Source organism: Danio aesculapii, chromosome 18, assembly GCF_903798145.1.
Source record: "Danio aesculapii chromosome 18, fDanAes4.1, whole genome shotgun sequence".
Taxonomy (NCBI): domain Eukaryota; kingdom Metazoa; phylum Chordata; class Actinopteri; order Cypriniformes; family Danionidae; genus Danio; species Danio aesculapii.
Genome location: NC_079452.1, coordinates 54,383,090 through 54,395,329, shown reverse-complemented (window position 1 = coordinate 54,395,329; position 12,240 = coordinate 54,383,090). Strand labels below are relative to the sequence as shown.

General features: G+C 34.8%; 1 protein-coding gene across 3 annotated transcripts in view; it reads right to left on the bottom strand.

The window, feature by feature from the left end:
• Positions 1–12,240, bottom strand: part of tp53i11b (tumor protein p53 inducible protein 11b) — a 116,012-nt gene that overhangs the window by 36,466 nt on the left and 67,306 nt on the right. For all 3 annotated transcript variants that reach the window (XM_056478831.1, XM_056478832.1, XM_056478833.1), the window contains exons 2-3: positions 10,146–10,289; positions 2,983–3,120 (exon numbers count right to left, since the gene is read on the bottom strand). In XM_056478831.1, coding sequence (XP_056334806.1) covers positions 2,983–3,111 — 129 coding nt within the window. In that variant the 5' untranslated portion in view covers positions 3,112–3,120; positions 10,146–10,289. The remainder of the gene's footprint in view (positions 1–2,982; positions 3,121–10,145; positions 10,290–12,240) is intronic.

Sequence of the window (12,240 nt, the reverse complement as noted above, 5' to 3'; positions counted from 1 at the left end):
AAATGTCAGATAGAACCTTATAATTCTAAGGTGACAATTTGTCATCCTGGATGACAGTCTTAAGGATTTAAACGTCAATATGCCATATACAGTATAAGCCAGGGGCGTTGCTAGACGTAAAGCTCTACTGGGGCACAGGCCCCTTCTCCAAAAAAAATAAAATAATAATAATAATTTATACATATAAAACCCAATTTCTACCTTACTAACTATTAATAAACAGCTTTATTAAGTTTATTAAGCTAGTAGTGTTAGTCGATGGTTTATGAATGCAGTGAATTGTTACCTAAACTAAAGTGTTACCAAAATGTCTTCATGGAAGATGATCTTTATTTAGTATTACAATGGTTTTTGGCATAAAAGAAAAATATGATCATTTTAATATGATCATGTTTTTCCACAAACATACCTGTGCAACGGAACAAGGCTACAAACTCACCTCATAACTTCAGCAAGAAGGTTCTGTATTTGTGTGTTTATTAGTGACAGTGAATCAATGAAAGCGGTTAAAACTTGTTTAGAAATGCAAAGCAATGAGTATTTCCTGGGTTTCCTCTTTATGGGTGTTTAGAGCTTTTGATTTTATTTCAATTTATCATGCAATCCTAGTTTGAATGTAAAAAATGTAAATAAAAATAAAACAATGTCTGGTATAGTCTTGCAGTCATTAGAGCAGAACCAAATACTGCTGTTCTCCATATATTCAATTGTGTCCTTTTGAGGTAATATGTAAATACATTTTTTTCTCTCCTAATATATTCTGAAGAATGTTCATGCACAAAGGAATTGGGGAAGTGAATGAAAAAAAATCTACAAAAAAACAACAACAAATATACACATGCAATCAGAATTATTAACCCCACTGAATTAGTAGCCCCCTGTTTATTTTTTCCCCCAATTTCACATTTCTACACATAATAGCTTATAAGTCATTTCTAATAGCTGATTTATTTTATCTTTGCCATGATGACAGTAAATAATATTTCACTAGATATTTTCAAGACACTTCTATACAGCTTAAAGTGACATTTAAAGGCTTAACTAATTAGGTTAACTAGGCAGGTTAGGGTAATTAGGCAAGTTATTGTATAATGATGTTTTTTCTGTAGACTATCAAACAATATACAGGGGCTAATAATTTTGACCTTAAAATGGTTTTTAAAAATTAAAAACTGCTTTTATTCTAGCCGAAATAAAACAAAAAAAGAATTTCTCCAAAAGAAAAAATATTATCAGCCATACTGTGACAATTTCCTTGCTCTGGTAAACATCATTTGGGAATTTTTAAAAAAGAAAAAACAATTCAAAGGGGGGCTAATAATTCTGATTGCAACTGTACACATCTGAACACTAGGTTTAATTTTTCTGTTAATGCATTATCATGGATGGAGTCATACTTAAAATCGAGGAAGCAATGTACAAGAATTAATGGTGCATGTTCACCATTCATCAATTGTAATTTTGGAGTTCCACAAGGATCAATTCTTGGACCAATTTTGTTTAGTTTATACATTAATGATTTGCCTTCAGTGTGTTCAGATGTTCAGGTTCAAATGTATGCAGACGACACAGTAGTATATACTCATGCAAAAACCAAAGAACAAGCTGCTAACAAACTTACCGCTGCACTCAAGAAAGTTTCAGACTGGGTATATTGTTCATGTCTTACCCTCAATGTAAGTAAAACTGTTGGAATGTTTTTTTCAATTAAGAAAAATGAGGAGCATTGCTCAGATATCTTAGTTAATGGAGAAGTAATAAACATAGTTGATCATTGTAAATATTTAGGTATAATTATTGACTCTAACTTAAATTTTAAAAAACACATTAAGAAGGTTTCCAAAAGTGCTAGAGCGAGTCTGAGGATTTATAGAAACATTAGGCATCAATTACCTATGGCTGCTGCTAAACTTTTTATGAATACAATGTTTTTCCCTCACTTATCTTATTGTGCTACAAGCTGGTCCCACACGAACATTACAACATTAAAACCATTGTTATATAAACAAACTGTTAAAATCTTAGCTAAAAAGCCAAGGAGCTATCATCATTGTAACTGTATTGCACAATATACTGTAAATTACTAACATTCGACAGTTTCTTATTTTATGCTGATGTGTGTTTAATGTATAAAATATTTAATGATCTTGCACCACCACCCCTTAAACAATGTGTGATTGTCGGCAAGGAGAATATAAGACAGACTAGGTCATCGGTTAGAGGTGACTGTTCGGTTAAGCTTAGGAGAACTGCTTTTGGACAATCAGTTTTTTCAGTTAAAGCAGCAGAAAGATGGAATAAAATACCAGTGCATATCAGAGAGAGTACCACTTTTAATCATTTTAAAATTGTTCTTAAAATTTGGCTTAAACAAAATCAGATATGCAGCCACTGATTTGATTTGATTTTATTATCAATGATGTATTGTATGTATTGTACTGTAAGTGTATTTTGTATTATTTTTTACTGTTAAATTTGTTACAACTTCCTGCCCAGGGACTACAGATGTAAATTAGCTTTACAGCTAACTCTGGCACAACATGTCATGTTGTACATTGTCCCTGTATAAATAAATAAATAAATAAATAAATAAATAAACACTGCATTAGGTTAACTGGGAAATGCCATCTTTACATACTGTAGTGCTGATGTTTTGTTGCTTTGTTCTCATTTGTAAGCCAATTTTAATAAACCCATCTGTCAATTGATTATATGTAAATGTATTTTCTTTCATAACTCTAAAATAGCAGGTAAAATGAACCCAATATACAATTAACCCACATAAGAATAACAATATAATAATTTTAAAATAGTACAGTTGAAGCTGTTCAAGCACAAGTTATGCCAATGTAGCAGATGAGAAACAGATTGTATTTAGGGTCTTTGCACAGCTCCTAATCAGAAACTAAGGACTTGCACATCTGAATAATTCAACAATTCAGGTCACGTTAAACAAGACTTATGCAAGACTAAATAACTGACCTTTGACCTGTGCACCTCTCCATCATCATCCTCTCCTCCGACACCCAGGATTTTGCGTGTCTTGAGTCGGCTCACCAGATCGGTCTGACTGTGTTTCTTCATCAGCGGTGGATGAGGTTTAGTAGCCATTCCAACAGTCTAGAGAAGAACAGCGCAGCGTGAGAGCAAGATCAGATCTGATTTTGTCACTACATGTTCATGCATGTACTGTTTTATGGCCACACACACTCATTCCTGTGCACTGGGAATGGAGTTCTCGATCTTCTTCTTCTAATGAGAGCAGAACTTTACTATGGACAGTCCTCAAGGGCACCAGGCTGTCTTGACATATCAGTGAACCCCCTTATGAAGCAACTGATTACTCACGGGAATCAATTACTGTATATTTTGGTCCCAAAAAGACGTCATCTGTCTTGACAAGAGCCTTAGTTCCTGCTGGAATTTTGCTGTTAAATTGGTGACCAAGGCAAATCGGCACATTAGTATGATTTCTAAAGGATCATGTGACTTATAGCTGCTGAAGTTCTGCTTTGCATCAGTGGTTTTATAAAGGGAAAATTGTGGCTTTATAGGCAAAGAAACATGTAAGAAATAAATGTATTAAACCAGTAGTTCAATATGGTCTCATTTCAAGCTTCCGTCAGATTCCACCATTGTTTTCTCAGCTCCCTGAATATGGAAACAACTTTGTATGTGCCTCATTCTGATCTTACTGCAAATATTGTACATGTTCTGCTTTGTGCATTTAAATATTTTATGTATTCCTGTGCAAAAAGACTCCTAACGCTACCAAAATTCTATTACTACTATGGCCATAGCGGTCATTATGGCTGTTCATACAAGACATATATATTTACATTTAAAGCTGCGCGATTCTAGCTAATATGAGAATCATGATTGTTTTTGCTTAAAATCAAGATCACGATTTTCTCACATTTCTGTAGATGTAAAATAAAGGTTAATATGAGTAGTAGTAGTTCTCAAACAAATGGTAAAGCAATAATAATATTAGGCCTATTCCAAGGTCTACAGTTGGTTAAAATGCTAAATTTTGTATTGGCTTGGAACAGTGGACTTGAATGAACTTTAAATATGTTCTGTTTGTTGATGCACAGTAAAGTGATGACATCAGAATACAATTCGTAATTCTGAAGTTGAATAATTATGTTTGAGACATATGCTTGTCATTTGTCATTGACAACATTATTAGACCATTTTATTTCACTGGTAATATGAAGCATTTGTCATAAGATTCCCTCTTGCATTATATAGGTTAGAGTAATTATAGTAACTCAGTAAACTCAGTAAACATTTATTTTCATGCACAACACAAGAAAAAAAAACATACAGTATCAAATGCTTGTCTTAATCATAGCTCTAAAATGCGATATGATTGCTTAAATGCTGTGCAAGCTTTCACTGCTAAGTGCGCTCGTCATGGCTGCAGTCACTTTAAGGGAAAAAAAAAAACATACATGCAAATCATACTTCCCGCACGGCTCTTAAATGATCACTGTGTGCAACAATCTGAAAGTTATTTACAACTTTATTACCTGTTATACACAGCCTATGCAGGTTCTGTTCAGTAAAGTAAACATCATTGGTGGGCGTGCGTGTAGTAAGCGCGTCAGCTCATGTGTGATTTTTGCGGCTGGGAATACATCATTATATTAAGACAGAAATTAAATTTCTGGGTAAATTATACCTTATAAATACAGTATGTGACACATTTAACGCCATTTGGAGGCATCCACGCTGCTGAGCAATGTATATAAAACAGTGTGAAGACATGTGCGTCCACCTTTATGCTTCTCTCCTGACCTTTAAAACATAATTGGCCGAATTGTAGAAATGCTGAGTTAAGATCGTGTGTAGGGTTGAATCGAGATCGCGATCTTTTTTCGATTAATCATGCAGCCTTATTTACATTAGAAGCTATTGATATTTTAGAAATAAGCTTTGAATATCAGTCATGATATTTTTTCATTATTCATTTTTTGTAATTATGCCTATAACGGTGTAAAAATTACTGACCGTACCCGAATGTGCGCATCTCATATTGTCCAGCAAGAATAAGAGCAACGTTTTTTAAAAGTTTGACATGCATGACTAAAGTAAAAATATGCTTTTGCTCTCAGAAAGTTATGCTTTTGCTAGCAGAACGTTGCTAGGTAACAGAGGCACACAAATGCATTTGAAAAAATATTGTATGATTAAAGGTATACTGTCAATTTGACAATTATGGCCACTCAAGGTACAACAATTGAGCTTTATAATTATTATTATAACAACAAATTTCTGTGTGAATTTATAAAAAAAAAATCGATTAGTTTCAAATAAACAAGTTTCATACCCCACCTGCAATATTTGTTCTTGCTTTAAACAAACTCATCTACGTTTGTCCAGTTTATACTGATCAATTGCTATTAAAACATTTTTTAAAACTGCCTTTGTTTTATAGAAATCGCCAAAGCTCAATTTGCTTTGATTTGTGGTTACAAATGGGGGGTGTGGGGGGTTGCTCCCGTGCAACAAGCTTGGCCCCCCTAAAATTGGATGCATATTTTTGCTACGAAGCAGCGAGATCAGCCATCGGTGGCAGAATGTGGAGATATAACTGAGGCCTCACTCGTGCACACTCGCTCTCTCTGCTTTCCCTTGACTTTTGTCAGTGAAGGTGCTGCACGCGTCAGTTTCCCACATTCGTTACAAGTTAAACCCCAAATTACCACAGGTAATGAAAAAATGTAACTTCAGTCATGTTCATGTTGTGAAAAATGTCCACTGTTGATTATATTACTTTTGTTTTTAATATAAATTTTAAAACTTCAACATAGGACGTCTTTGGATACGCATAGGCTATTAATCATCAGAAATTGAGTACATAGTTTTACATTAGGAAATGCAGTCTTGAATTTACAAACAATTAGCAAGTACTGGAGAACAGACGTAACACATTGATCAAATTTAGTATTTTAGTCATGCTCATGTAAAAGTAATATTCTGATCATTTAGTTTTGCCTTTGTTTTCAGTAGTGACAAAGCACGAGTCTTCAAACATATTATTTTTTTTACAACACGTTTTTAAACAATAGTTTAACTCCTTTCTAATAACTACTTTGTCTTTCCCATGATGAAAGTGAGTGCATAATATGCAAGATAACTTTTGCTAAATTATGTTATGTTAAAGGGCACCTATGGTGAAAAATCTAGTTTTCAAGCTGTTTGGACAGAAATGTGTGCAAGTATAGTGTATAAACTGTCATATTGGGGTGAGATAATCACACCCAGTCCTTTTTTTTTTTTTCAAATTTAACAACATAAAAACGGTGGACCAATTGGAGCGGTTTTCAGATCGACCACAACTTGACGTAGGAGTGCGGTCCCCCCGCCCACCAATATTGATTGACAGCTGCGCGTATTAACATGTCCCGGTAGTCACGTGTATAATCATATCAACAAGAGAGGACGAGCGCAAAGCAACCGGGAATAAAAGATCTGTTCAGTTCGCTAGAATCATCAATCATCATCAAACGTGATCAAGAGTGAGTTTTACAAGTTTAAAATGTTTTAAAACAGAGCATGCGTGTAATGAACTACAGCAATTTACTTCAGATTCATTTAATCAGCACAGCTGCGTGTCAGAACAATTATAAAAGACGACGCTTCAATCACGGTTTGTGGACGTTAAATCGGGTTTATTTTGTACATTAACATAACAGATATTCATACAGCAGTGGAGATTACCAGTATCATGACACATATGCGTCCAAAAAGAGTGCAAAGCTTAACGCACTGTCTCTGTGTGTGTGTGTGTGTGTGTGTGTGTCTGCGCTATGTGTGTGTGTGTGTGTGTGTGTGTGTGTGTGTGTGTGTGTGTACTTTGTAATGACATTGTGTGTGACTTATTGTTGCAACTCCACAAAAAAATGCATCAAATACTGATTGTTGAAGTTCTTACTGTAGTATTTCTCACACACGTTATGTGAGATCTGCTTACTGAGGCAGCCAATGGCGGCGATTGCTGACAGGCACAAAAAACATCAACAACTTTTTCCCAGCTATATTACAGACACTTCAAACAGCTATAATAAATAATCTGATGGGTGTTTTGAGCTGAAACTTTACAGACACATTCTAGGGACACAAAAGACTTATATTAAATATGAAAAAAGGGGTAACCTATGTGCCCTTTAACTAGGAAAGTTAGAATAATTAGTCAAGTTAATGTATAACTGGTTTGTTGTGTAAAAATAAATATTTCTTAAGGAGGCCTTAAAAACTGCTTTTATTCTAAACAAACTATAAGAAATGACTCCAGAAGAATTATTTTTGTTTATAGGAAATACTGTGAACATTTCTTTGGTTTGTTAAAGATCACTTGAAAAACATTATTTTAAATTAACGGGAGGGGGCTTTTTTTTTTTTTTACTTCAACTGTATTTGTTAAAGTTTACAGGTGGAAAAAAGAGCCTTGATGTACTTGAATGTTAAAATGTGTTATCTACATTACAAAGTTACTTGTCAACAAAATAACACGGAAGATCATTTTGAGTTTAATTAGCTTGTTTATGAAGACTGCAGAGTGATGCATAAAAAATACTTTGATTATTTAAAGAACCCCTATTTTGCATTAAAAAGGTCATATTTTGGTTTTAGGGGTCTCCAACAACATGCTGATTTGCGTGCAAGGTCAAAAAACACTTTCATTGTCTTGTAATTTGCATTTATTTTCACTTAACTATCCCAGCGACTCCCATATGAATCGTTCAGCGATTCATTTCTTCCCAAACCCCTCCTTAGCGCGAAGCTAATCTACGCTGATTGGACCGATTACCCAGTCTATTGTGATTGGTTGACTGGGTTCAGCAAGAGAGAAATTTCAGTGAAATGCCCAGCACAGCTACAGTATGAAGTAGCAGAGTGTATGTGAGAGCCCAATGCAGGAATGCAATAAAGCAATGCAGTTAAACACCAGCATATTACTCTACTCTAAACCCTAACCCCAAGAATTACCAATGATACACATTCAGTATTAATACAGACAGTGGCAAAAGTTGAACTATTTTGAAAACTGACCGCGCCGTGCGTGTGAGGAACAGCTGATGGTGGCCATAGCAAAGGCAAACGGCAGAGGATCGCTAGTTCAGAAACGCATTTAAAATCGGTAAAGGAAGAAGAAAAGGAAAAGGAAGTTCACTGCTGCTCTTATAGCTGTGTAAATTGCTTCCTTGTCCTCATTTGTAAGTCGCTTTGGATAAAAGCGTCTGCTAAATGACTAAATGTAAATGTAAATGTAAAGAACGCGTCACGTTTTAACGTAGTTTTGGACGCGATATGTGAACAGCCCCGTACAAATTTAACCTGATGATACAGTACAGTACAAGCACTGATCTATAATAGATACGTGATTACAAGCCGCGCGGGGTGACTACAACACACAATTAAAACAATTTGAACTGTAAAAGTTAATGGCAAAGTCCCTGTCAAAGTCTGACAAAGTCCCATAGTCTCTGCTGCTTCTTCCATAGCAAACGGCCGGCGAATCCTGCGTTGCAGCGTAGGTTATTTTATCAAAAATCAGAAAAATGACTGGAACAAACAGCACTAGGTTGGTGTGAAAATGAACTTCAACCCTTTATTCCCTGCAGCCGCATCTCCATCTGTCAGTGATCGTCATCTTCGCGTCATGATCAGTCCTGTGATCCCCCACACCTCCGCTAGTGAGTCGAGGAAAGGCGCATGCACATTTTACCGGAACTGGAACTACATATTTGGTGATGTACCGTATCGATGTCAATGCAATCAAACAAAAGATCCGAACCCAACTCGACTCGTTTATTTGACTCTGAGTCAACTATTTCACTAAAGAATCAATAGTTTTAAACATGCTGCACCTTTAGATTTAAACCTCAGCTGGATGTTTTCATTCACTTAGTGCTGTGTTACACACTGCATGGAAGGTCATTTTCAAAAACCCATAATAGGGGCTCTTTGAGTAGTTGTGATGCATGTTAAAGTGTGCCCTCAAAAAAGTGGCCCCTTTCCGGGCCCCCCAGTTACTCTGGTCTAGAACTGCCATTGGTCATACTTATTCACTTGGTAAGTATTCAGGGTCCCTTCACTGTAGCTGTATTGTTTTATGCTTATGAACAAGTTCAATGTTCATTCAAGACAAGATCAATGTGTACATTGTGCATTTTTCCAACTGTATTTTTAAAATTAAGATATAAATGCCCCAATGGTTTTCTCTGTCAAAGATATTCAAAATATGACTGCATACTGCATTGTCAGCTTATGGTATTGTTTGGTAGTTAAAAAGTAAACTGAAAAATCTTGTTGGCATTTATCTATTTTGTGTGTAACACTGTTAAGATTTTCAGTTGTGTATAAGCTATAAATAAATCAGAAACCAAGTTTTATATGCTTACGAACATGATATTTCATTCCACAACAAATCTTTAAATTAAACAGTAATCGAAATAAAAAAGTAAAACAAACAGGCAGCATGAAGGTATTCACTTTTATAAATGTCAAGCTGAAATAAACTAATTTAAAGTGAAACTAAAACTGTTGCTTGTTCTAATAGATCCCAGCACATTTAAAAATAAATAACTAAAATAGGAAAAACTGATCCATGAAAACATGTCATCCTTTTTATTAAGCCAACAAATACAGTTCCAAAACTGAGTCTAAGTGAACCCTCTATGAAGCAAAGGATTACTCAAGGGACTCAATTATATTTTGCTCTCAGAAAGGCTGTTAAATTATATCACAAGAGACAAAATCAGTCTTGAAGAGACCCTTAGTTGCTGCTGCACATTTCCAGACCAATTTTTGGAAGAAAAACCTAAATCTGTACATCCTGACAAGTGTCCAAAAGTCTGCTCAACTTTACATCACAAATTGTGTTCTTATTTCTCATGTCTCCAATGTAATTTCCTGTTATTTGGACATTGTGTCTCACAATTGTGACATGCATGTGTTCCCCGAAAACAAGTCTGTAGTCACACTGGAAAAGGACATTTGAATGTGAGAGGTTGACAGAGCTACAGCGTGTCCTGCTTGGTCTGCAGGAATATGATATCTCTCAGGTGGATGAATAAGAGCAGGGCATGTGTGAGCGTAAAGGGGCTGTCTTTCAGTGTGTGTACTGCAGTCACCTGCTTTAGTGTGCTGGACAGCAGAAGTATGGCAGGTGCTCCCTCAGCTGAGGGAAAGGGGAGATTGGTGTCACAATCGATGTGGAAGAGGATGAAACGGATGAAAAGGCTCCAGCACTTCTGAGCCTCGAGGAGTTCAGGAAGCTGAAGGAAAAAAGCAGAGGGGAGTGGATTTTAAAAATACAACAGTCAGCAGTGTGTTCTTCAAATAGCAAGAAGTATATAAAACATGGAGCGTTTCTTTAAGGTTTAATGAAGATATGTTTAGACTTGAGTTTTAAAGATGAAAAATTTAAATAAATCACTGCTGCAATACATTGCAATACATTCATATTAATAATAGAATACAGCGTTCACTTGATTCATACATTAGAAAGAATTTTGTTCAACTACTATCATACTTTTTTTTCTTAATACTAAGACGACACCCACTAAAATATAATTAAGTGTAGCAAAAAAAATTTTCAGGTCTATTCAGAACAGGAATTATTTATATTCATATTTTAAACGTAGTTTAATATGCGTATGAGCAAATAAAAATGCTGCTTGATATTTTTGAGAAAACCATCTCCAGCATAGATGATTTCATGTTTTAAAATAAAACAAAACAGTTCATTTAATTGTATAAATATTTACAATATTACTTTTCCTATTTGATGTAATAATTGAAGTTGTGCTGAGTATGAGATGTATTAAAAAAAAAAATAAATAAATAAATAAATAAAATGTTTCTCTCCTATTTATCAAAATGTCATTTGCTTTCTATTTATTACAAAAACAGTACTGCAAGACACGTTTGGTTTTAACAAACAGAACTTGGAACCTGTAATTATATTACAAATAAAATGAAGAAATAATCAGCTGAATAAAAATAAACTAAAATATTTCTTACTGTGATAAATTCACTGTTACTACTACTGTTGCTGATGACGCTCAATGTAGAAATCTAACATTATACTTTGTACAATTCATATTTTTAGTCTCATTTTCTATAAATGATTCAGTTATTCACTCATAAAACTTCATGTTTCATTGCTGGATGTGTCATTTGTAAAGGATTATTCAGTGGCATATTTTTAATGGCTGGTTGTCGCCACCTATTGGTTAAATTATGTAATTACTGCCTACAACTTTGTCATTAAATGCATGACAGTGATTTAAATCTTTACCATAAACATCAGTGGTTTTATCTGAACTATAAACTGTTCTCCCAGTACTTCTGTGTTATTTCGCTGTTTGTAACTTCATAACTAACTCAACACTAAAGACTCAATCTTTTTCTTGATTTTGTGTTTTCAGATCTGAGTGCAGCGATTCGAAGGATTAATAAACATATGCAAATCACCATCGTTTATAATTTATGTTGCGTGGGTGTTGAGATCCCGATCTTTTAGTGAATAATCGTGCAGCTTACACTCAACACATCAACGCAGGCTAAACAAGAAGTGACAGAAAACACCTTTAATGAAATCCACCACATCCCGAATAACCTACCACAAGTTCTTCCATCATCAGTATATTTTACAGGAAAGCCTAAATGCTTTTATACATGTGATTTGAGTGAAGCGGCGATCTCTCTGTGATTGTTACAAGATTAAGATTAATCTACCAGTAAAAAAAATTATTAATGCGCGGGCCATGTGTGTTCTGAACCGTGGGTTATGATTCGTTCGAATCACAGATCAACCGTGATCCATTACATCCCTAAGCACTGTGTTGGGGAAAGTTATTTTAGAAAGTAATGCATTACAATATCAAGTTACTCCCCAAAAAAGTAGCTAGTTGCATTACTTTTTATGGTGAGTAAGGCGTTGCATTACCTTTGAATTACTTTTGCGTTTGCCTTTTTCTGACCTGTCTAAGGCTTGATTTCTTTCAGAAATTGGAAGGGGGAGGATAAGGATTCTTCTTTAAAAAAATATAAAAAGAGATGCTATGCAATTAACAAAGCACTGTTTAACATCAATTTACCTAAGAAAAATAACATTAAAAAATTAATGTAGGATAATGTTATCTTCTGAGAACTTCATGACCCCTGAGCTCTACATGCCATATATACAGAAATTTTGAAGCAATGCTTGGCTACTTTTGTACT